Source organism: Gobio gobio (genome assembly GCF_949357685.1).
Source record: "Gobio gobio genome assembly, chromosome: 4".
In the NCBI taxonomy this organism is placed as follows: Eukaryota; Metazoa; Chordata; class Actinopteri; order Cypriniformes; family Gobionidae; genus Gobio; species Gobio gobio.
The window spans coordinates 2941600-2968862 of NC_137100.1; the positions used below are offsets into that span (position 1 = coordinate 2941600).

At 36.4% G+C, this 27263-nt stretch overlaps 2 protein-coding genes across 2 annotated transcripts; one reads left to right on the plus strand and one right to left on the minus strand.

The window, feature by feature from the left end:
* Window positions 1-5315: 5315 nt before the first annotated feature.
* On the minus strand, window positions 5316-10197 carry znhit3 (zinc finger, HIT-type containing 3). Its single transcript, XM_079815418.1, has 5 exons — window positions 10039-10197; window positions 9930-9967; window positions 7119-7181; window positions 6874-6957; window positions 5316-6807 (listed from the first exon to the last, which is right to left on the minus strand). The coding sequence occupies exons 1-5, from the start codon at window positions 10104-10106 to the stop codon at window positions 6614-6616; spliced, it is 447 nt and encodes a 148-aa protein (XP_079671544.1). The 5' UTR covers window positions 10107-10197; the 3' UTR covers window positions 5316-6613.
* A 10-nt stretch (window positions 10198-10207) lies between these two features.
* On the plus strand, window positions 10208-26855 carry c1qbp (complement component 1, q subcomponent binding protein). Its single transcript, XM_079815417.1, has 6 exons — window positions 10208-10551; window positions 14513-14663; window positions 15462-15549; window positions 18600-18695; window positions 18791-18916; window positions 26513-26855. The coding sequence occupies exons 1-6, from the start codon at window positions 10320-10322 to the stop codon at window positions 26660-26662; spliced, it is 843 nt and encodes a 280-aa protein (XP_079671543.1). The 5' UTR covers window positions 10208-10319; the 3' UTR covers window positions 26663-26855.
* The last annotated feature ends 408 nt before the right edge of the window (window positions 26856-27263 follow it).

Sequence of the window (27263 nt, forward strand, 5' to 3'; positions counted from 1 at the left end):
AAAGGGTTAGTTCACCCAAAAATGAAAATTCTGTCATTAATTCCTCACCCTCATGTCGTTGGACACCCGTCAGATCTCCGTTCATCTTCAGACACAAATGAAGATATTTTAGTGTAAATCTGATGCTGAGAAAGGCTTCAGATAGGCCTCCATTGGCATTCAGTACATTTACACTCACAAGACCCATAAAAGGCACTTAAAACGTCATTACAAAGTCCATCTCACCACAGTGACTCTACAATAATCTTACGATGCGACGACAATAGTTTTTGTGCGCAAAAAAAATCTAAATAACACCTTTATCCAACTTGTTCTTGTCTTCTGTGTGTGTCTCCACGACGCATGCGTGAGAATTTGACGCAGATCCGGCGTTCGGACACATGACCCAGAAGAGATTTGTTTACAAGCAGAGGAAGACGCGCGTGTCTAAGCTGTTGAATTCTACACTGATCGTGCTTTAGGTCTCGGTGTAGTTCTCAAAATGGGGCTTAAGTGGCATTTCATGGATTCCCGAACGCCGGATCTGCTCATATTCTTGCGCATGCGTCGTGGAGACACACGGAAGACAAGAAAAAGTTGGATAAAGGTATTATTTAGATTTTTTTTGCGCACAAAAACTATTGTCGTCGCTTCGTAAAATTATTGTAGAGTCACTGTGGTGAGATGGACTTTGTAATGACGTTTTTAGTGCCTTTTATGGGTCTTGTGAGTGTAAATGTACTGAATGCCAATGGAGGCCTATCTGAAGCCTTTCTCAGCATCAGATTTACACTAAAATATCTTCATTTGTGTCTGAAGATGAACGGAGGTCTGACGGGTGTCGAACGACATGAGGGTGAGGAATTAATGACAGAATTTACATTTTTGGGTGAACTAACCCTTTAAGTGATATTACACGTTTAGCTGCCTTACTGTTAGTGGTTTAGTTGTATTTACTCTCTGCATGAAGCACAAGTGCCTTTTAATTCTGTGTTTTATAACTATTACTTTATACAAGAGCTTCCGTTTTATATTAGCATGATTTAAATAATGTTTCTTGCACAGCTGGAAAGCGATATTTATACATATGTGCTGCTGATATATCCCAAATTCGGGTATTTATTTTAATTTGTATTAAAGTCCCCCTGTAATCTGTTAACTCACATTTAACTGTTTTTTTCCCTGTGAGAATAATGTCTTGACCCTCTGGTTCTTCATTTATGGGTCACACTCAGGACCTTCGGGTCAAAAATTAAGATAAAAAAGATTTGAGTAAAATCAATGAAATATATTTTTGTTCAATAATATTTTTCTTTTCTTTTTTGGTGATTTGAGATAATTTTATGATTTATAATTAATATTTATGCAATAATTATGACCCATTTAATTTTATTTAGCTGTATTTCATTTTAGAGTCAAGCCTAGGCCTCATGAAAGCAATTTTTTGGACATATTGAGCAATTTTATCATGCAATAGCACATTTTTACCACTATAGTAGATCTTGCGTTTTATAAAAAAAAATCTTATAAAAATCGTAGCTTCATCGGAATGGTCCGAAACTTGGTGACTTTATTTGTACTTGGTATATGAACACCCAAAATAATTGGGGACAGGATTTGAAAAGTCTAAGTGGTCGTAAAAAAAAGTCACACTCAGGACCTTCGGGTCAAAAATGACCCCCATAGGAAATTAATGGGAAATTAGTTTTTTTGTGCATACAATCTACAAATCAGCCAAGATGCAGAAAAAAGGACTCAACAGTGAAGATCTCTAAAACATCAAGAGTGCAAAACAGACAAAAAACACACACACACACACACACTTATACACACAAAAACACACGCACACACACATTAACACATACCATTCCAAAAGCTGTGTGTGTGTGTGTGTGTGTGTGTGTGTGTGTGTGTGTGTGTGTGTGTGTGTGTGTGTGTGTGTGTGTGTGTGTGTGTGTGTGTGTGTGTGTGTGTGTGTGTGTGTGTGTGTGTGTGTGTGTGTGTGTGTGTGTGTGTGTGTGTGTGTGTGTGTGTGTGTGTGTGTGTGTGTGTGTGTGTGTGTGTGTGTGTGTGTGTGTGTGTGTGTGTTTTTGTCTGTTTTGCACTCTTGATGTTTTAGAGATCTTCACTGTTGAGTCCTATTTTTCTGCATCTTGGCTGATTTGTAGATCGTATGCACAAAAAAACTCAGTATTTTCATATTTTTGCTAATTTCTCATTCATTTCCTATGGGGGTCATTTTTGACCCGAAGGTCCTGAGTGTGACTTTTGTTTTTTTTTACGACCACTTAGACTTTTCAAATCCTGTCCCCAATTTTTTTGGGTGTTCATATACCAAGTACCAATAAAGTACCAATAAGTTTCGGACCATTCCGATGAAGCTACGATATTTTTACATTTTTAATTTTAAAAAATCCGGGTCAGAAATGACCGAAGAGCCCCAGGGGGTTAATGCTTTAAAATAGCTTGAATGTAACTCGACACCCTTGCTTCATTTAGTATACATGAGTATTCATGAATATGCAAATGAGCCCCGCCTCCACTCACTCACTCACTCACAGGATCTCAGAGATCGCTCCTCTTTACTCAAGTTACTGTCGTAAACGCTGTACAATGGGGTCGGACACATAACGCTAATTAACACGATTAGCCTTCGGCTCGACTACGCTATCAAACAGCTAATAATGTGTTGCTAATGTTAGCATGTTCCCAGAGTCAGACGCTGCCTTCTAAACATCAGCATCCTTAGAAACGCTTTTAACATCACAGAACGTCAGTGGAGCAAAGCATAACACACATCATGCATAATTCACGCGCTATATTGTATCCGATTTTTCATATAAACAGAACCGATCGTTTTTCCCGTCGTTAAATTAGCAAAAGTGTATTCGGAGACGCCCTAAGTGCATGAGCTCAGATCATTAATATAGACGATGGGTATGATGGGATATGATAACTGATAAAATGGAGAATACAGTATTGATAAAGACTATTATTACATGTTTTGTACACTTTGCTTGGTATCTTATTTATTGCACAATGTAAGAAATGAAACACTACTGGATTAAATACTGGGAGAAGCCGTGGTTTGGGATGGGCTGAATTATTATGTACTATTGCATGTGTATCTGTAATATTTTGCCTGATTGCTCGTTAGACGGGAGTGTATTTTCATCTCAGATATTAATCAATAAAACCACTATAACACATGTTTACTATAACACATGTTTTGTGTTTGTGCTCAGGCACTGCTTTAAAGCAATCAAACACTTTTGGCAAACTTTGATTCAAATAAAAATCATTACATATTGTTTTTGGGGTTTTTTTTAACACTGTTTCTCTTTTTTACTGTGTGTGTGTGTGTGTGTGTGTGTGTGTGTGTGTGTGTGTGTGTGTGTGTGTGTGTGTGTGTGTGTGTGTGTGTGTGTGTGTGTGTGTGTGTGTGTGTGTGTGTGTGTGTGTGTGTGTGTGTGTGTGTGTGTGTGTGTGTGTGTGTGTGTGTGTGTGTGTGTGTGTGTGTGTGTGTGTGTGTGTGTGTGTGTGTGTGTGTGTGTGTGTGTGTGTGTGTGTGTGTGTGTGTGTGTGTGTGTGTGTGTGTGTGTGTGTGTGTGTGTGTGTGTGTGTGTGTGTGTGTGTGTGTGTGTGTGTGTGTGTGTGTGTGTGTGTGTGTGTGTGTGTGTGTGTGTGTGTGTGTGTGTGTGTGTGTGTGTGTGTGTGTGTGTGTGTGTGTGTGTGTGTGTGTGTGTGTGTGTGTGTGTGATGGGTGATGGGTAGGTTTAGGGGCAGGGGCAGTGTGTGTGTGTGTGTGTGTGTGTGATGGGTAGGTTTAGGGGCAGGGGCAGTGTGTGTGTGTGTGTGTGTGATGGGTAGGTTTAGGGGCAGGGGCTGTGTGTGTGTGTGTGTGTGTGTGTGTGTGTGTGTGTGTGTGTGTGTGTGTGTGTGTGTGTGTGTACACTGATCAGGGGCCTGTACCATGATGGTAGTTTAACAAACTCAGGGTTACAGGATTAGTTTCGAGTTGACAAAACCAAACCAATCTATTCAGGCTTTGTCGGTCCCATGATGCCGATCATCAGCTTTCTCTGTCAACTCAGGCTTTGATCCGGAGTTTAGCTGTGACATCAGCAGCCAATCACACGCTGTGACATCAGCAGCCAATCACACGCTGTGAATCAGTCAAACTGAGATTCATTGCAGAATATTACATGATTGAAAATATCACGAATTTAAACAAATTTACACAGGAAGAAGAATCAGCAAAAGTGTATTCTATGAGAAAAGAGCTTTCTATGAAATCTTACTTAGTGCAATAAAAGTTAGTTGAGTTGATATATAGAGATAATTGAACATTTAAACTCACATGTAGTCATTTTCAAAGCTTTATTTATTGATTTTAAAGCTTATTTGTGTGACCTTTATATAGGCTATTTATATTAATTTTAACTATGTGCCTTTTAATGATTGATTAACTAAAATGATACGTGTGTAATTTATTAAGGGTATACTTATTACTTAAATGATATCTAAGTCATTCAATATTATTATTATTATAATAAATAAGCATTGTTAAAAGCCAGACACTTTAGTCTTTAAAAATCATTTGCTATAGTGACCTTTAATTTGGATAGAAACAGGGGGCGTGGCTTCATTGCATCAGAGGCGTGTCACTTTGCTCACAGCTGATTGGTCCAATATCAGTTTGAGATGTCTTATCCAGAACATAACCTGCGCTGGAGCAGGTTAGCCGTGGAGCATAAGTTACTATGGCGATGAACACTGCTAAAATCCAAACCACTTTAATGGTACCTAAAACCCAGGATTGGCAAAAACTAAGCTTAAACATATCTGGCTAAACCGGCTTCATGGTAAAAAAAAAAAAGCATCACTGCCTCCGCTGCCACGCCTTCTTCCCATAATGCACCTGGGGCCATGTGTTCCCCAGGTAAACCCCCCACAAGAGCTGCAGTTTTGGAGATGCTCTGACCCGTCACAATCTGGCCCAAACTCGCTCAAATCCTTAAGCTTCTAACACATCAACTCTGAGGACAAAATGTTCACTTGCTGCCTAATATATCCCACCCACTAACAGGAGATGAAGAGATAATCACTTCACCGGTCATAATGTTATGCCTGACTGGTGTATAGTTAACTGTAATTTATCCCTGTGAGCAAAGCTGAATTTATCATCATCATTACTCCAGTCTTCAGTGTCACATGACCCTTCAGAAAACATTCTAATATGATGCAACGTTTATGATTATTATCATAATATTTGTGTGGAAACCTTGACATGTCGTCTTTTCAGAATTATTTGATGAATAGAAAAATATTTTTTTGTAACAATTTAATGCATTAGTAGCGGTTTCCATCCTCATATTTTATGCACATTTTGGGATATTGCATAAAAAACACTGGATCGAAACATAAACAATGCGATCAATTGAGGCGGATACAATTGTTTCCGATAAGAAGACTAAGTTAGAAACACAATTACTGAATAAATCCCTCGATCCACAACCAGAAACTCAAGTGCGTCAACAGAGGATGTGATTGGATAACTGGACTAATCAGCGGACCAATCACATCGCAGCATCTCAAATGTGTGGTTCTGAAAGGCCCGAGTGATAAACCAATGATTTGGTTTAACTCCTCCAGAAGCGTCTCAACGATTGCATTCCCGTGACTCTTACGAAAATAAACTACAAATAAAACAGTAAAACCATGGTAACCGCAAATTAACCATGGTTTTGCTTCTCTAACCACAGTTTAACCATGCTATTTGTGGTAAACTGTTGTTATATAAATGGTATTCAATTAGCCAAAAAAACATGGTTACTACATTTTTACTACAATAAAACCATGGTTAATTTTCGTCTAGCCTTGTCAAACTCGCTCAAATCCTCACGCTTGCCCATTTCTCCTCTAACACATCAACTCTGAGGACTAAATGTTCACTTGCTGCCTAATATATCCCACCCGCTAACAGGAGATGAAGAGATAATCACTTCAGGTTGAGAACTATTTTGATTTAGACTTCCTCAAGTAAATAAACTTGTGTTTAAACCATTAAAGCTACACTGTGTGATATTTTCCCCCATCTAGTGGTTAAAAGGTATATCCAGTGAATATTAGTTTCTGTTCCTCTCAAATCCGATTTCGTTTTAACTCCTACGGTGGCCGATTTAGTCCAAGATTAACATGGCTTCCAGTTCGACCTCGTCCACATTCGACACGGTGCCATCGAGTGTTAAAACGCCAAAGGCGAAGCTTGAATTTACGGGTATGTCCCTCTTTGGCTAATGTACTTTCAAGATGGAGGAGCAACATGGCGACCCGCATTCGAACCCTCACCCGTATGTGTTTACAATGGCATATTATAAACTTACGAGAATACTTTATTACTTGAACGAAGTAAATATACATTAATGAGCACATATATTTTTGAAAGAACTAAGTGTTTTCAGCTAAGAATAAAATACAAAAGTTACACAGAGCAGCTTTAATGAGCAAAGTTTTGTGAATGCTGTCATTATTATTCAAAAGACATTTATTATATTTAACATTTGTGCACAGTATCACAGTCAGTTCTGGACTGAGTTGTGTGGTTGAGTCCATGTGTGACGGTTGAATAAACTCAGTATTGTTCTTGATTGTTCTCTGTTTGTGACGGCTCGATGATCTTCAGGCACTGATTGGCTAACTCCAGGAACAGCGGCTCCTTCATGGCGTCTCTCACGGCTCTGGCTTTATCTCCAGCTGAGTCCAGTGACATCATCAGCCGGCGGAGATGAGGATTCACCAACAGATCCTTCAGCTCCTCTGAGTCACCTGAGAGAGAGACATCAGTGAACCTGCTCACACACACACACACACACACACTGCTTTCCTTCATACCGAGCTGCTGAAGTTTCTGTAGTGGCACTTTGTCAGTGTGACTGTCTTCATCAAGGAGATCCTCAACCATCCACGGCTGATCGGCTGCAATCAAACATAACGGCTGTTGGTATTGATATCCGATCTATAACGTGTGTGTGTGTGTGTGTGTGTGTGTGTGTGTGTGTGTGTGTGTGTGTGTGTGTGTGTGTGTGTGTGTGTGTGTGTGTGTGTGTGTGTGTGTGTGTGTGTGTGTGTTCACTCACCGCTGCTCACTGGTGCTGGGCTGCTGGAGGCCGGATCTGATTCTTTAATCGGCTGACATGAATCTATGAGAGCGAGGAGAAATAAAGGCTTGTTTTTAATCTTAATGCTTTAACCTCTTAACAAGCGCCCCATTTTTGTGGAATTTTTTGAAAACGATATACCCAAATGAAAATGTCTGCAGCTCTTAAACCCTATGGTCTATATTCATAAACCTGGTCTTATTTTAAACTAGACACTTGAAATATTGCTACCCAAGAGTCATAATAACTCAAAGTAATATGGGAACAGAGTAATATACATGTAAGTGACTCACGTTTTTTGTTTTTTGTTTTCAATTAGGGAAAAAAATATTATAATTTAATGTTAAGAGCCTGAAAATAACTTAAATATAAAACTGAATGTCTAATCATGTCATGATTCAAATATGAGGATGATTCTCTCAGTAATGTGGCTTCTGTGAGCTTTTATGTCAAGAAAAGTCTAGGCGTCCTTTCAAAAAGGCCATTTATTTCAGAACATTTGCTATTGTAAAGAGTAGTTTTTCATTCAAATAAATCTGCAATAAACTGCAATATACTACTAATTATAATGGATAAACAGTTACTGAAAAACTAAAGCAACTATTTACAGAGATTACAAAGTGTAAAAAACTCATTTAGCTGATGAGAACTGTCAGTAAGAGTCTGCGCGCTCCACTGCAGTTGCGCCATAGAGAGCGCGCAGCCAGCGCACAAACAGTATTCACCAAAGCCTACTTACGCAAACTGCGCAAGATAATGCCTTTTGATTGGTTACTAAGTCCATCAATCAAACCTTTGTTGAAAAGGCATTGGCTGGGCACCGAGTGCCTTTATCCAACGAAAACCATGGGCGCAATGATTGACAGCTCACCAAGCCTGTAAGGCACTTCCTCTATATGATGCATCACAGGAGAGTCTCTGATTGGAGGAGAGAGACGAGGGAGGGTTTAAAATACGTGGGAGAAACTATTCTAGCAGGGGGAGTTTGCCAGAAACGGAATAGAATCGATATTTCATTGAAAATGGACATGATTGATCACGCTAACTCAAAACTCTCTTGCAAACAACGGAGGATTTTTAGTTTTTTCCCTATTTTTTCGTTGTTTTGGATTAAAAAGTGGGATGCATTTTGAAGAGTGGACTCTTACACAGAGATGTATGCGGGTGTTTATTGGATTCGTCCGATCTGATCTGAACGACAGGAGATGAAAGATGAGTATCGCTAATATTATGCTAATGTTTACATGGACGGTCCTTTAGCGTTTCATTTAACCCTTTCCTCTCTGGTGTATTTATTGCAAAAACAAGTTCAGAACATGAATCTTGAGTGTTTTAGCTTTCAAATGATGCATAGTTTGTGATAGTTGATTGAATATTTTGTATAAAACAAAAGTAGATAAAAGTACACACGCGCCCACTCACGTCAACCCCCCCGCCCACGAACCGGTGCGGGTTAAGAAGTTAACACACTGCTACCATGATTTAACATATTAACAACATGCTAATGCTAACAGCACGATTTAACACATTGTTAGTGCGCCCGTCTCCCACATCGGAGACGCCGGTTCAAATCTCGCTCAGAGTTGGTCAAGTAGGACCAGTTGCACTAGCATGAATTAGCATGTTGCTAACAGTATTAGCATATTGATAACATGTTTCTAACAGAATTTAATACATTGCTAGCATGATTTAACAGTTTGCTAACATGTTTCTGACAGGATTTAACACATTGCTAACATGTTTTAACACGATTTAACATATTGCTAGCATGAGGTAGCACATTCCTTGCATGCTAGGGGTGTGACGATAACATCTTATATCGCGATATAAAAAGGCGACGATATGTATGACCCCTGCTGGCCAGAACAGTGTAAATACAACAAAAACTCAGCCCAAACATGCATAAAAACACCTTTAACAAACCCATATCAAATGTTTTATTGAAATATAATCTATCAAATGCAATTTACTAATAATCTAATAAGATTACATATCAAGTATGTATAATTTTTTATAAATTTTCAGGGCTTGTTTTGTTTTTGTTCCATAGATGGCTCAGCAAAACAGACCAATAACCCAGTAAACACAGAACGTTCCTTGCAGGTTATTTTTAGATTTTTTTTTATAATAAATACTTTTAGGTTTATTTGTATATTTCGTTACTGCGCGCGCTTCTCCAGCCCGCGCTTTCTTCCGTCTTCCACAGAAAGACGCGCACTCGCGTAATTTAAAAAAATAACGGTCATTTCGTTTTTACCAACTGACTAACATTAGTTTATCGATCTTTATTGAATAATAAGTTATAATTCATAAATATACCCGTGTAAATAGTGTGATTTCAGAGAGATTGAAGACAACATGATGTTAACCGAGAAGTTTAATTGTTTACTGACCAAAAGAGAGAAGTAGGCTAAGATCCCGTTAATTCAGTGGTTAGAAAATAATACAATATTATCCCAGTTAATGTAATCTGTATTCATTAATAATGTCTGTGAATAAAATTCATATTTTAAAACCACATATTGCGTTGAAGTCATTGTTATTTGGCACTTAAACGTAAAACCTGGTTGTGTCAGTGCTACGAAAAATACATATTAACGCATAATTCAATCTTAATTAATCCTCCATATGAAGATTTATGTGCTTGAATTATTTATATTGATTAAATAAATTCAAAACAAGACATGGTTTGTAGCTTGACGTCCATTTATCCGTTTTCCATGCCGCAAGTCATGGGTTCGAGTCCCAGAGAAAATAAATGTTTATAAATAAACATAATATTGGACTTACCATCATCTTTGTGTCTTTTAAAGCAGCTCACCGAACAACTAGAAGAAAGGGAAATGTGTTATTGAGCAAATATCCAAAAGCAAAAGTCGAACATGAATAAATGACTTACTATCTGATTCTGCAGGCTGGACATCTGTATTTAGGAACATGTTCGCTGCACACTCCACACAGCTGCATGACTGATGAAGTTTATAATATTTAATATTTCGCTTTGTAGCTACTGGAACCACGTGCTTGTGTTGTTGACAGCAGCGTGGGGGACTTTTAACTCATATCCGCGTGTAACGCTTCCGGTGTAGAGTGCTGAGGTCACAGTGTCCTTCCCCACGTGTGTGCGTGTGTCAGTGTGATCAGCGGTCAGCGCGAGCCCCTCAGAACCGAACCGAAGCCATGCTGAAGTCCGTGAGTCGCGCCGTCCAGCTCGCAGCCCGTCTGTCCAGCAGGAGCTCCGCGCCAGCCGCTCCGGCCATCAGACCCGCGCTCCGCCCCAGCAGAACCTTCACCAGATCCATCTGGAGCCTGAGCACCAGCGGCGCGGCGTCCGGCTCCAGGCCGAGGCTGCTCACCGCGACCCGGGCTCTGCCCACGGTGTCCTGCGGCTGCGGGAGTCTGCACACCGAGGGTAAGCGCTCAATACACACACACACACACCAACTAAACACTACCAGAACTAAAAAGGGTAAAAGTACTGTAGCTACTAATTGGTCAGTGGAAGGAGAAACCAGAACCATATATAGAGTTTTTATCTATTTCGTTACTTTAAGTAAAATAAACGTCAATTGAAATGAAATGTTAAGAACCTATTTCAGCTATTTCTCATTTTCATTTATTTAGTTTAATGTTCTAATCATTAATAAACTATGGAAGCTTCTTTTTCTCGCAGTTACGAGTTTATATTTCGCAATTCTTAATTTTTCGCGCAATTGTGTGTTATAAAGTCAGACTGCAAAGTCAGATATTAACTCGCAATCCTGACATAAAAGTTTTTTTTTTTTTTTCTCAGAATTTGACTTTTCTCGTAATTGCGAGTTTATATTTCGCAATTCTGACTTTTTTCTCGTAATTGGGCTTTTATATTTCACAATTCTGACTTAATAACATGCAGTTGTGAGAAAGTAATGATTGCGAATATAAATTTGCAATTACGAATATAAACTTGTAACTGCAAGGAAAAAAGGAAAAAAGTGCAAATATAAACTCGTAATTGCGAGGGGAAAAAAGGTCAGAATTGTGAATATAAACTTGTAACTGCAAAGAAAAAAGTCAAAAGTGAATATAAACTCGTATTAGCGAGAAAAAGTCTGAATTTTGAATATAAATTCATAATTTCGAGAAAAAAGGTCAGAAGTGTGAATATAAACTTGTAATTACGAGGAAAAAAGTCAGAATTGCGAGATTTAAACTAAAAAAAAAAAATGAAAAGGTAATTCCGACCATCTCGCACTTCTGACGTTTTTCTCACGCTGACGAGTTTTTATTTGCACTTCTGACTTGTATCCTCGCAATTGCGAGTTTATATTTGCAATTCTGACTTTTTCCTCGTAATTACGTGTTTATATTCGCAATTCTGACCTTTTTTCTGCACACCGAGGGTAAGCGCTCAATACACACACACACCAACTAAACACTACCAGAACTAAAAAGGGTAAAAGTACTGTAGCTACTAATTGGTCAGTGGAAGGAGAAACCAGAACCATATATAGAATTTTTAAAGTTTTTATCTATTTCGTTACTTTAAGTAAAATAAACGTCAATTGAAATGAAATGTTAAGAACCTATTTCAGCTATTTCTCATTATAATTTATTTAGTTTAATGTTCTAATCATTAATAAACTATGGAAGCTTCTTTTTCTCACAGTTACGAGTTTATATTTCGCAATTCTTAATTTTTCGCGCAATTGTGTGTTATAAAGTCAGACTGCAAAGTCAGATATTAACTCGCAATCCTGACATAAAAGTTTTTTTTTTTCTCAGAATTTGACTTTTCTCGTAATTGCAAGTTTATATTTCGCAATTCTGACTTTTTTTCTCGTAATTGCGCTTTTATATTTCACAATTCTGACTTTATAACATGCAGTTGTGAGAAAGTAAGGATTGCGAATATAAATTCGCAATTACGAATATAAACTTGTAACTGCAAGGAAAAAAGTAAAAAAGGGCAAATATAAACTCGTAATTGCGAATATAAACTCGTAATTGTGAGGGAAAAAAGGTCAGAATTGTGAATATAAACTTGTAACTGCAAAGAAAAAAGTCAAAAGTGAATATAAACTCGTATTAGCGAGAAAAAGTCTGAATTTTGAATATAAATTCATAATTTCGAGAAAAAAGGTCAGAATTGCGAATATAAACTTGTAATTGTGAGAAAAAAGGTCAGAATTGCGAGATAGTCAGAATTGCAAAAATAAACTCGTAATTGTGAGAGAGTCAGAAGTGTGAATATAAACTTGTAATTACGAGGAAAAAAGTCAGAATTGCGAGATTAAAAAAAAAAAAAAATGAAAAGGTATTTCCGACCATCTCGCACTTCTGACGTTTTTCTCACGATGACGAGTTTTTATTTGCACTTCTGACTTGTATCCTCGCAATTGCGAGTTTATATTTGCAATTCTGACTTTTTCCTCGTAATTACGTGTTTATATTCGCAATTCTGACCTTTTTTCTGCACACCGAGGGTAAGCGCTCAATACACACACACACCAACTAAACACTACCATAACTAAAAAGGGTAAAAGTACTGTAGCTACTAATTGGTCAGTGGAAGGAGAAACCAGAACCATATATAGAATTTTTTAAGTTTTATCTATTTCGTTACTTTAAGTAAAATAAACGTCAATTGAAATGAAATGTTAAGAACCTATTTCAGCTATTTCTCATTTTCATTTATTTAGTTTAATGTTCTAATCATTAATAAACTATGGAAGCTTCTTTTTCTCACAGTTACGAGTTTATATTTCGCAATTCTTAATTTTTCGCGCAATTGTGTGTTATAAAGTCAGACTGCAAAGTCAGATATTAACTCGCAATCCTGACATAAACGTTTTTTTTTTTTCTCAGAATTTGACTTTTCTCGTAATTGCGAGTTTATATTTCGCAATTCTGACTTTTTTTCTCGTAATTGGGCTTTTATATTTCACAATTCTGACTTTATAACATGCAGTTGTGAGAAAGTAAGGATTGCGAATATAAATTCGCAATTACGAATATAAACTTGTAACTGCAAGGAAAAAAGTAAAAAAGTGCAAATATAAACTCGTAATTGCGAGAAAAAAGGTCAGAATTGCGAATATAAACTCGTAATTGTGAGGGAAAAAAAGGTCAGAATTGTGAATATAAACTTGTAACTGCAAAGAAAAAAGTCAAAAGTGAATATAAACTCGTATTAGCGAGAAAAAGTCTGAATTTTGAATATAAATTCATAATTTCGAGAAAAAAGGTCAGAATTGCGAATATAAACTTGTAAGTGAGAGAAAAAAGGTCAGAATTGCGAGATAGTCAGAATTGCAAAAATAAACTCGTAATTGTGAGAGAGTCAGAAGTGTGAATATAAACTTGTAATTACGAGGAAAAAAGTCAGAATTGCGAGATTTAAAAAAAAAAAAAAATGAAAAGGTAATTCCGACCATCTCGCACTTCTGACGTTTTTCTCACGCTGTCGAGTTTTTATTCGCAATCCTGACATAAGGTTTTTTTTTTTCTCAGAATTTGACTTTTCTCATAATTGCGAGTTTATATTTCGCAATTCTGACTTTTTTTCTCGTAATTGCGCTTTTATATTTCACAATTCTGACTTTATAACATGCAGTTGTGAGAAAGTAAGGATTGCGAATATAAATTCGCAATTACGAATATAAACTTGTAACTGCAAGGAAAAAAGGAAAAAGTGCAAATATAAACTCGTAATTGCAAGAAAAAAGGTCAGAATTGCGAATATAAACTCGTAATTGTAAGTTTATATTCACACTTCTGACTTTCACAATTACGAGTTTATTTTTGCACTTCTGACTTTTTTGCTCGTAATTACGAGGTTATATTCACACTTCTGACTTTCACAATTACGAGTTTATTTTTGCACTTCTGACTTTTTTGCTCGTAATTACGAGGTTATATTCACACTTCTGACTTTCTCTCACAATTACGAGTTTATTTTTGCAATTCTAACTTTTTATCGCAATTGCGAGAAGTCAGAATTGTGAGATATAGTCAAAAAAGTCGTAAACTCGTAACTGCGAGAAAGTTGCAATTACCTTTTCATTTTTTTAATTCCGTGGTGAAAACAAGGTTCCATAATAAACGCTATAGAGATATTTAAAAAAACAAAAACTAATAAAAATGGCAATAAAACTAACTTAATTACTAACTAAAATTAAAATGAAAACGAATTAACACTGATAGAAAGTTACAACAATAATTAGAATATTCCATGGTATTAAAGATAATGTCATATCCTGCAATATTTGCATACGCGTCATCAGAGCATCTCAACAGGTGACCTTGAGAATGATTGACAGATGAACAACCAACCAATGAGATCTCATTCATTACGAGTGTCAGTAAAACATGCGTGTGTGTTTATTCTTCAGGTGATAAAGCGTTTGCAGAGTTTCTCACAGATGAAATCAAAGAAGAAAAGAAGATCCAGAAGAACACGAATCTTCCTAAAATGTCCGGCGGGTGGGAGCTGGAACTGAGCGGCACAGAAGCGAAACTCGTCCGCTCGGTGTCCGGAGAAAAGTAAGACTAGCAGATTCATACGGTATTCCTCATTTAAATAATTAATACGTGGAATAAAGGGGCGGGGCCTGGTTGAGTTAGTTAGTAGTGCGTTGAAACCATAGTAAAGGCGAGATGTCTTACGTCTCTAACGCCATCACCGGCGGCCATTTTGTCACAGGCAAGCTTTCTGGCGGTGAGTGATCTGAACACAAATACTCTTATCTCGCTGAAATCTTGACGGATTTACAATTGGTTTGGTTTCTTACAAACGTCATTAACGTGGCTATAATTATAGGTGCTTGAACAAATTATGAATAATTTTCTCATAAGTATGCAGTGTCATAACTACATCTCTGACGTTTATAACAAATCAAACAGTTTGAAAATCGGTAGAAAATTTAGCAAGTTATGGTTATTTAAAAAGTACACGCACCATTAAAACACAATGTTATGAGTGAGCTGACAAGATGGCCGCCAGGTGCGGACGTCGACCTTCATTGGCCAGCAGCGCGGACGAGACATCTAGCCTTTATTATGTATATCTATGGTTGAAACTGGCGGTTATCGGAAGGGGCGGGGCATTTCCCAAACACCAATCACAACACACCGCTCCAGCCGAACCAATCAGAGCACAGTGTGCTTTTCAGAAGGCGGGGCTTCATAGAGACAGAGCATTACTGACAGACTGGGAAGAGAGGAGCCGCAACAATGGAGGATATGAGGGAAATCCTCTTTAAAAATGAGCATATTAATTAATAAAGCGTCGTCTGCAGAGCTTTTATGATCGTTCTTACACGTTATGTTTGTGTTTGACAGAGTCACCATCACGTTCAATGTGAACAACAGCATCCCACCACAGCTGGAGGAGGAGCCTGAGCAAACGCAGAAGAGTCAGGAGGACGAGGTATCATCCGCTCACACTTCACATTCACACCAGTTATTGTGGAACGAGGTGAAACTGAGACGGAAAATGAAAAGTTGTGATTTTTTATGAGTGCAGTGGCGCAATGATATTATCAGTGTTGGGGAAAGTTACTTTTTAAAAGTAATGCATTACAATATTGCGTTTCTCCCTTAAAAAGTAACTAATTGAGTTACTTAGTTACTTTTTAAGAAAAGTAATGCGTTACGTTACTTTTGCGTTTTTTCTCACCTGGACTGGGCTTGTTTTTGTTTTGTTTATAACAAAAAAGTAAAATTTTTGTGCAACGGTAAAGACCTCTTCATACCAGAATTTAAATATTAGGTAAAAATGCAAATTCCCGCATGAACAGTAGAGGGCGCAGCTCTGGATAATGAGAGAATAGGATGCAGGAGAAAAAAGTTTTACCAATAAAAACAAAAAATCTAGTAATTTTTATCATCAAAGGTCAGCAGCAAGACATTGGTAAATTAAATATAAAGGTAGATTATGCATAAAAATAGTTGTTTTGTTTAACATTTAATTTTTGGAGGTTTGCATAGTACTCTGATTTTGCATTTGACTGATTTTATTCATTTTGAGGAGGACAGAATCTTTATTGTGCAAGTGAGATAAATAAATGCTCACATTTAGTCTAGAACTACAATAACCCTCATGTTCTCACACACACATACACACACACGCGCGCCTCTGCACTAACTCTCAACATGAGCTGTCAGTCAAATTAATGTGGAAAAGTAACTCCGATATTTTGTTGTAAATTTGAAAAGTAATGCGTTACTTTACTAGTTACTTGGAAAAAGTAATATTATTACGTAAGTCAAGTTACTTGTAATGCGTTTCCCCAACACTGGATATTACACAGCACCTGAAAATAGTCCCCAGCGCGCTCTGTGTAATATCATTACGGCTCACAGCTCTTGATTATTACGCAGGAATGAGAGTTTAGTTCCTGCCATATCGGCCTAGAAAATCACAACTCTTTATTTTTTGTCTTAGCACACGATGTGACTACAGAAGAGTCAAGTTTTAAATAGGAGAAATACCGAAACTCTTTGGTCATTTTTGAGCGAGATGCTAACGGTCTAATCAGATTCAATGATCTATGCTAAGCTATGCTAAAAGTGCTAGACCCGGAGATCGGCTGAATGGATTCGAAAACGGTAAAACTCGACTGTTTAACTCTAGTGGAGACGGAAAATTAGCCTATTTTCAAAAATAGTGGCGTGTTCCTTTAAGGTGTCCTTGTGCAATCCTCTTGCTATAGGGTTAGAGTTAGTTGCTTGCAGATATGCATAATTTATAGGGCCGGGTATTGACTGAAATATTGGATATATATCAGTACAACACATGGCAAATTTACTCAAGGAACACAAATCTCTTCACTAATGCTTCACTATGAGTCAGATGTATCCTATAATATTGAAGGTCAAAATGAACTGATTTGTATACAAACACTTTAATTACATTGTTTTTATAATAATAGTTATAATATTAACTTTACAATTACATAATCATATTTCTACTCCAATTCATTTTTAAAGGTGCACTATGTAACTTTTCCGTCCGCTAGAGGTCGCCTGTTCATAACAAAGGCGTAGTTTGATGACGTCACGTTTGAGAACAGAATCTTGGGACATGTGGTCTTCAGCTCACAAAGCGAAATTTTTCGGAAAACGAATTTTTCCGATAAACCGACTTTTGCGAACTCGTCCTAGATGGTTTGTCCGATTTGCACGTAAAATTTAACCAGATCATCTTCAGGCAGTGCTGACAAAAAAAATCTTTGCAATTCAAGTTGATTCGTCAAATCGTTTTTCGATAAACGCGCAAACAAATTTTACGTAGCGGTTGCAAAAATACACTTAAGGCTATATCTCCGCAACGCTTTATCATATTCAAACCAAACTTGGTATATGTCATCACGAGCATGACCTGAGGCAACCTGCAGCATTTCGGCGCAGCGCCACCTACTGGTCCGGAGATACGAAAAATGGCTATTTTTGCTTATAACTTCTGAACCGTTTGTCCAAAAATCCTAAAGTGGTCTCGTTAGATTCGTGACGCCATGCCGAGTCAACTGATATCCAATTTTGAATTATGTGCTAAAATGCTGTATTTTATGAACACATGAACGGATTGTTACGAAACGATGGGTCATCAGCACGATGCCCCGAAGGAGCCTGAGAAGTTTTGAAACAGCGCCCCCTAGTGGATATTTCTTCTTCTTCAAATGCTTATAACTTTGGGTGTGATTGACTTATTTTCATGCGAGTAACTTTGTTTGTCTCCTGAATCCTTGCCGAGTCCAACGAGACCAGACTTGCCAGGTTTCGGCATATGGTTTGTGCAGCGTTGTAATTTAGCGCTTAAAAAGCGTTAGCTGATATCTTCGAAACTACTAGTCTGATCGAGACGAAACCAGCGCCAGAAGTTCGGAAACATGTCGATAGATATAAACTAATGCCCAAATGTCAAAATATTGATAGTAAGGGGCAGTAAAATCCAATCAAAGTCAGGTGTCAGTCATTTTTTACGTGTTTGTTCATATAAATGTCTATACCTCCAAAACAAAATGAGATATTTTCACCAAAATAGACACACACATGTATGGACTCACTAAAATGATCTTAAAATGTGTTTAATTGCTCATTGTTGCAGTTGATCTGACACTCACAGCCATTTTGGCATGTCTTGTCTTCTTCTTCTTATTATTACTATAGTAAAAATAGACATGTTGTATTTACAAGAGCACTGTAAAATACTCACAATTTCTACCCGATAAAATATTTCACAGCTTGGAATAACAACAAAAATGTATATTCATTATAAAAATGGCTATTGTAGAAACCACAGGCCTCCTGATTGGAGGAGAGTGGGTGAATGTTGATTTTTAGTTGTTTTAGATGATTTGTAATGATTGTTTTGGGGTTATTTTGAGGGGAATTGAGAACCAGACACATTACATCATTGAGCAGCTCGACTAGTTTTTACCTTGTCATGTTTTTAATCAATTTTTCCTGTTTTTTCAGCCTGACATTGTCTCGACGCCCAACTTCGTGGTTGAGGTGACCAAACAGGGCACGAAGAATTCCCTAGTGTTTGACTGTCATTACCCCGAGGATGAGGTGGGTTGTGTTTCCTGTTAGTGTGACTGAAGGTCCGTCTGTTCTCATTCATCAACCGCTGGGTCTCACATCCAAAGCTCTTTGTCTCTGATCAGAGCGGCCATGGCGAGGGTGAGGAGGAGAGCGACATCTTCAGCATCCGCGAGGTCAGCTTCCAGCCGGAGGGAGATGTGGACTGGAAGGAAACCAGTTACACACTCAACACAGACTCTCTGGACTGGGTCAGTCATTTCTTTTTCTTCTTTCTTTTTTTATTGACAAAATACAAAACTCTCGTAGTGGAAAGAGAGTATACACATACAAAATGTAGTCAAAGCTACAAAAGTTAATAACTAAACCGAAAACAACAGAACAAAAAAAATCATTGTCAAAAAGGCTTTTTTTCCCCCTTCTTTTCCATTTTTTCTGACTTTATACACACAGTTCAAATCTGACTATCACACAATTCTGACTTTATACACACAATTCTGACTGTATATCACACAATTCTGACTTTATACACACAATTCTGACTTTATATCACACAATTCTGACTTTATATCACACAATTCTGACTTTATACACACAATTCTGACTTTATATCACACAATTCTGACTTTATATCACACAATTCTGACTTTATACACACAATTCTGACTTTATACACACAATTCTGACTTTATACACACAATTCTGACTTTATACACACAATTCTGACTGTATATCACACAGTTCAAATCTGACTATCACACAATTCTGACTTTATACAAAGTTCAAATCTGACTATCACACAATTCTGACTTTATATCACACAATTCTGACTTTATACACACAATTCTGACTTTATACAAAGTTCAAATCTGACTATCACACAATTCTGACTTTATACAAAGTTCAAATCTGACTATCACACAATTCTGACTTTATATCACACAATTCTGACTTTATACACACAATTCTGACTTTATACAAAGTTCAAATCTGACTATCACACAATTCTGACTTTATACACGCAATTCTGACTTTATACACAAAATTCTGACTTTATACACACAACTCTGACTTTATACAAAGTTCAAATCTGACTATCACACAATTCTGACTTTATACACAAAATTCTGACTTTATACACACAACTCTGACTTTATACAAAGTTCAAATCTGACTATCACACAATTCTGACTTTATACACACAATTCTGACTTTATACACACAACTCTGACTTTATACACACAACTCTGACTTTATACAAAGTTCAAATCTGACTATCACACAATTCTTTTGTACTTTATACACACAATTCTGACTTTATACACACAGTTCAAATCTGACTATCACACAATTCTTTTGTACTTTATACACACAATTCTGACTTTATACACACAGTTCAAATCTGACTATCACACAATTCTGACTTTATACACACAATTCTGACTGTATATCACACAATTCTGACTTTATACACACAATTCTGACTTTATACAAAGTTCAAATCTGACTATCACACAATTCTGACTTTATACACACAGTTCAAATCTGACTATCACACAATTCTGACTTTATACACACAGTTCAAATCTGACTATCACACAATTCTGACTTTATACACACAGTTCAAATCTGACTATCACACAATTCTGACTTTATACACAAAATTCTGACTTTATACACACAACTCTGACTTTATACAAAGTTCAAATCTGACTTTATACACACAATTCTGACTTTATACACACAATTCTGACTTTATACACACAATTCTGACTTTATACACACAGTTCTGACTTTATACACACAGTTCAAATCTGACTATCACACAATTCTGACTTTATACACACAGTTCAAATCTGACTATCACACAATTCTGACTTTATACACACAGTTCTGACTTTATACACACAATTCTGACTTTATACACACAGTTCAAATCTGACTATCACACAATTCTGACTTTATACACACAGTTCTGACTTTATACACACAGTTCTGACTTTATACACACAATTCTGACTTTATACACACAGTTCAAATCTGACTATCACACAATTCTGACTTTATACACACAGTTCAAATCTGACTATCACACAATTCTGACTTTATACACACAATTCTGACTTTATACACACAGTTCTGACTTTATACAAAGTTCAAATCTGACTATCACACAATTCTGACTTTATACACACAATTCTGACTTTATACACACAGTTCAAATCTGACTATCACACAATTCTGACTTTATACACACAGTTCAAATCTGACTATCACACAATTCTGACTTTATACACACAGTTCAAATCTGACTATCACACAATTCTGACTTTATACACACAGTTCAAATCTGACTATCACACAATTCTGACTTTATACACACAATTCTGACTTTATACACACAGTTCTGACTTTATACAAAGTTCAAATCTGACTATCACACAATTCTGACTTTATACACACAGTTCAAATCTGACTATCACACAATTCTGACTTTATACACACAGTTCAAATCTGACTATCACACAATTCTGACTTTATACACAAAATTCTGACTTTATACACACAACTCTGACTTTATACACACAGTTCTGACTTTATACAAAGTTCAAATCTGACTATCACACAATTCTGACTTTATACACACAACTCTGACTTTATACACAAAATTCTGACTTTATACACACAGTTCAAATCTGACTATCACACAATTCTGACTTTATACACACAGTTCAAATCTGACTATCACACAATTCTGACTTTATACACACAGTTCAAATCTGACTATCACACAATTCTGACTTTATACACACAGTTCAAATCTGACTATCACACAATTCTGACTTTATACACACAGTTCTGACTTTATACACACAACTCTGACTTTATACACACAATTCTGACTTTATACACACAGTTCAAATCTGACTATCACACAATTCTGACTTTATACACACAGTTCAAATCTGACTATCACACAATTCTGACTTTATACACACAATTCTGACTTTATACACACAGTTCTGACTTTATACAAAGTTCAAATCTGACTATCACACAATTCTGACTTTATACACACAATTCTGACTTTATACACACAATTCTGACTTTATACACACAGTTCAAATCTGACTATCACACAATTCTGACTTTATACACACAGTTCAAATCTGACTATCACACAATTCTGACTTTATACACACAGTTCAAATCTGACTATCACACAATTCTGACTTTATACACACAGTTCAAATCTGACTATCACACAATTCTGACTTTATACACACAGTTCTGACTTTATACACACAACTCTGACTTTATACACACAATTCTGACTTTATACACACAGTTCAAATCTGACTATCACACAATTCTGACTTTATACACACAGTTCAAATCTGACTATCACACAATTCTGACTTTATACACACAGTTCAAATCTGACTATCACACAATTCTGACTTTATACACACAGTTCAAATCTGACTATCACACAATTCTGACTTTATACACACAATTCTGACTTTATACACACAGTTCTGACTTTATACAAAGTTCAAATCTGACTATCACACAATTCTGACTTTATACACACAATTCTGACTTTATACACACAGTTCAAATCTGACTATCACACAATTCTGACTTTATACACACAGTTCAAATCTGACTATCACACAATTCTGACTTTATACACACAGTTCAAATCTGACTATCACACAATTCTGACTTTATACACACAGTTCAAATCTGACTATCACACAATTCTGACTTTATACACACAATTCTGACTTTATACACACAGTTCTGACTTTATACAAAGTTCAAATCTGACTATCACACAATTCTGACTTTATACACACAGTTCAAATCTGACTATCACACAATTCTGACTTTATACACACAGTTCAAATCTGACTATCACACAATTCTGACTTTATACACAAAATTCTGACTTTATACACACAACTCTGACTTTATACACACAGTTCTGACTTTATACAAAGTTCAAATCTGACTATCACACAATTCTGACTTTATACACAAAATTCTGACTTTATACACACAACTCTGACTTTATACAAAGTTCAAATCTGACTATCACACAATTCTGACTTTATACACACAATTCTGACTTTATACACACAATTCTGACTTTATACACACAATTCTGACTTTATACAAAGTTCAAATCTGACTATCACACAATTCTTTTGTACTTTATACACACAATTCTGACTTTATATCTCACAATTAAATTCTGACCTTATACACACAAATTTTTAAATAATAAAAGTGTGTGTGTGTGTGTGTGTGTGTGTGTGTGTGTGTGTGTGTGTGTGTGTGTGTGTGTGCGCGCATAAGCAAATTAACCATTAATTATTTATTACCATTTATTGGGTTAGTCATTTCTATAGCGCTTCCTACATGACGGACGGTTTCAGAGCAGGAAAATAACACGCACTGCAAATATAAAACTACTCATTTACAAATGTTGATTATATCTATAGAAACAATATATTTGAAGTTCATTGCAAAATATACTTTTTTTTTTTTACTAGGGGTTCGAGCACGAAACTCTTTTGTAACCGTTAGAATGGTCGAAAGATCATCATTCTCCTCTAAAAGTGATCGTGCAGACCAAACCGTACGTCGTAGAGACTTGAAACTTTGAGGGCTGGTAGTGCCCACACCGTCTACAATGCCACCAAATATCGGCCCAATCGGCCTGAAGGGGGCGCTACAGCGGGCAAAAGTAGGAAATCGACTCCTAAACCGGTACACTGCAAAAAAAGCTTTTCTTACGTATTTTTGTCTTGTTTTCAGTCCAAATATCTAAAAAATCTTACAATAAGAAGCATTTACTAAACAAGCTAAAGTTTTTGAGTTGTTTTGGGGGAAAATAACTCAAAATGAAGGGAGTTTTTGCTTAAAATAAGTAAAATAATCTGCCAATGGGGTAAACAAAATAATCTTAATTCAAACAGAAAACAAGATTATTTTGCTTACCCCATTGGCAGATTATTTTACTTATTTTAAGCAAAAACTCCCTTCATTTTGAGTTATTTTCCCCCAAAACAACTCAAAAACTTTTGCTTGTTTAGTAAATGCTTCTTAATGTAAGATTTTTTAGATATTTGGACTGAAAACAAGACAAAAATACTAAGTAAGAAAAGCATTTTTTGCAGTGTAGGCCTCGGATTCAATTGATGGGCGAAATTTTCGGGTATTTTGGATTTTTTTGGAAAAACCTCCTTTTATTAGTCCTAGGTTTTTGGCCTGATCGGAACTACACCAGTGCAGAAACATTCTCTCGAGTCGGATTGTCAATAATTAATAAAAAAAACTTAAAATTTAAATTCACGGTCACAACGGGTTCAAAGTGGGAGGAGACACTTTTACTAAACTGGCTTTAACTTGTGAGTGGAATGAGATATTCTCACCAAACTTGGAACATGTATGTATGGGCTTAATTTGAGGTCACATGAACAAAATTGTGGTGATTGGCCGCTTGGTGGCGCTATAACGGGGAAAAAAAACATGAAAATTGTGATAACCGCCAAAATGTTAGGTCAATTGACTTGAAAATTGGCATGTTGTGTCTTTGTCCAAGGTGCCACTATAGTCTATGAGGACATTTGCATATCTTGAAAAACATGGCTGCCGTCGACCAATGACCAATGTTTGAGCACCTATTAGACGAGGTTAACGGATCAGAACGAATTTCGGTAGGCCTGTTTGACTTTCTGTGAGAAATTAGAAAGAAATAGACCACTAGGTGCCTTTATAATCATGCTGTGTTTCACACACACACAATATTCATATCATTCGTTAGATCTCCTCATACTGAACAACTTTCCCTCAAGAACCACTGCTGTCAATAAAATCGCTCATTAAAATATTCATTAAATAATCGCTCATTAAATATTCACGATTATATTAACCTCTTAACAAGCGCCCCATTTTTGAGAATTCTTTGAAAACGATATACCCAAATGAAAATGTCTACAGCTCTTAAACCCTATGGTCTATATTCATAAACCTGGTCTTATTTTAAACTAGACACTTGACATATTGCTACCCAAGAGTCATAATAACTCAAAGTAATATGGGAACAGAGTAATATACATGTAAATATACATGTAAGTGACTCACGTTTTTTTTATTTTTATTTCACTTAGGGAAAGAAATATTATAATTTAATGTTAAGAGCCTGAAAATAACTTAAATATAAAACTGAATGTCTAATCATGTCATGATTCAAATATGAGGATGATTCTCTCAGTAATGTGGCTTCTGTGAGCTTTTATGTCAAGAAAAGTCTAGGCGTCCTTTCAAAAAGGCCATTTATTTCAGAACATTTGCTATTGTAAAGAGTAGTTTTTCATTCAAATAAATCTGCAATAAACTGCAATAAACTACTAATTATAATGGATAAACAGTTACTGAAAAACTAAAGCAACTATTTACAGAGATTACAAAGTGTAAAAAGCTAATTTAGCTGATAATAAGTGTCAGTAAGAGTCTGCGCGCTCCACTGCAGTTGCGCCATAGAGAGCGCGCAGCCAGCGCACAAACAGTATTCACCAAAGCCTACTTACGCAAACTGCGCAAGATAATGCCTTTTGATTGGTTACTAAGTCCATCAATCAAACCTTTGTTGGAAAGGCATTGGCTGGGCACCGAGTGCCTTTATCCAACGAAAACCATGGGCGCAATGATTGACAGCTCACCAAGCCTGTAAGGCACTTCCTCTATATGATGCATCACAGAAGAGTCTCTGATTGAAGGAGAGAGACGAGGGAGGGTTTAAAATACGTGGGAGAAACTATTCTAGCAGGGGGAGTTTGCCAGACACGGAATAGAATCGATATTTCATTGAAAAATGGACATGATTGATCACGCTAACTCAAAACTCTCTTGCAAACAACGGAGGATTTTTAGTTTTTTCCCTATTTTTTCGTTGTTTTGGATTAAAAAGTGGGATGCATTTTGAAGAATGGACTCTTACACAGAGATGTATGCGGGTGTTTATTGGATTCGTCCGATCTGATCTGAACGACAGGAGATGAAAGATGAGTATCGCTAATATTATGCTAATGTTTACATGGCCGGTCCTTTAGCGTTTCATTTAACCCTTTCCTCTCTGGTGTATTTATTGCAAAAACAAGTTCAGAACATGAATCTTGAGTGTTTTAGCTTTCAAATGATGCATAGTTTGTGATAGTTGATTGAATATTTTGTATGAAACAAAAGTAAATAAAAGTACACACGCGCCCACTCACGTCAACCCCCCCGCCCACGAACCGATGCGGGTTAAGAAGTTAAAAAAACTACTTTTGTGAACTAGTCCTAGTCTTTTCACTCAACTGCAGTGCAATTCTCTAGACTCTCCAGGTCAAAATATATCAAAAACTGTTGACCTTTGGCATTTGGATGGCTATAATTGGGTCATTTAGAAAAAGGGGCGTGGCAAAACATACTCAAAAGCCTATAAATACTAAACAAAACCTCACAATATTTGGTGAGCACATGTGACACATGATTTTAAAGAAGTATGCAATCTTTTATGGAGATCAGAGCATAGGTGGCGCTTTAACTTTTATAAACCATATATTTCCTTAGTAAATTGGCTGTAAATGGTCGTTTCCTTATATGATGAAGTGGTTACATGCTTATATACATATTTTTACGCATATGTGCTTGAACCCTGATATTGCTACTCGTAGATATATTTTTGACCAGATAAAGGGACTTTGTTTAAAGGAATGGACATTACATTTTAAATTTGCCTTGCTGTGGCACACGATCAATCGACTTGACCTCTGACCCCTGTGCCTCTCCAGGCCCTGTATGACCATCTGATGGACTTCCTGGCGGACCGCGGCGTGGATAACACGTTTGCGGATGAGCTGATGGAGCTGAGCACGGCGCTGGAGCATCAGGAGTACATCAAGTTCCTGGAGGAGCTCAGCACTTTCATCAAATGCAAATAATCCGTGCGGTGGAGGTTTATCCCAAACTCTGCTCCTGCTTCTGGAGGGATGACGGGATGAACATGAGGGCAGAATAGTTTTGTATTTAATTTTATATCTTTTTTTCCAAGTTATGCGCACACCGGTTCAAATGTCAGATGGAGAGAATGTGAACTAAACATTCATGAGAAATAAAACTGAGAGGAAATATTGAGCCGTTTGTCCTGCTTTACTTTACAATATAATAGTGTTGCTAAAAAGTGAAAAATGTGATTCTTTTTATTTATATATATATATATATATATATATATATATATATATATATATATATATATATATATATATATATATATTAGTCTACACATATATATATATATATATATATATAAAGTCTACACATATATATATATATATATATATATGTGTAGACTAATATATATATATATATATATATTAGTCTACACATATATATATATATAAAGTCTACACACATATATATATATATATTAGTCTACACATATATATATATATATAAAGTCTACACATATATATATATATATATATATTAGTCTACACATATATATATATATAAAGTCTACACATATATATATATATATATATA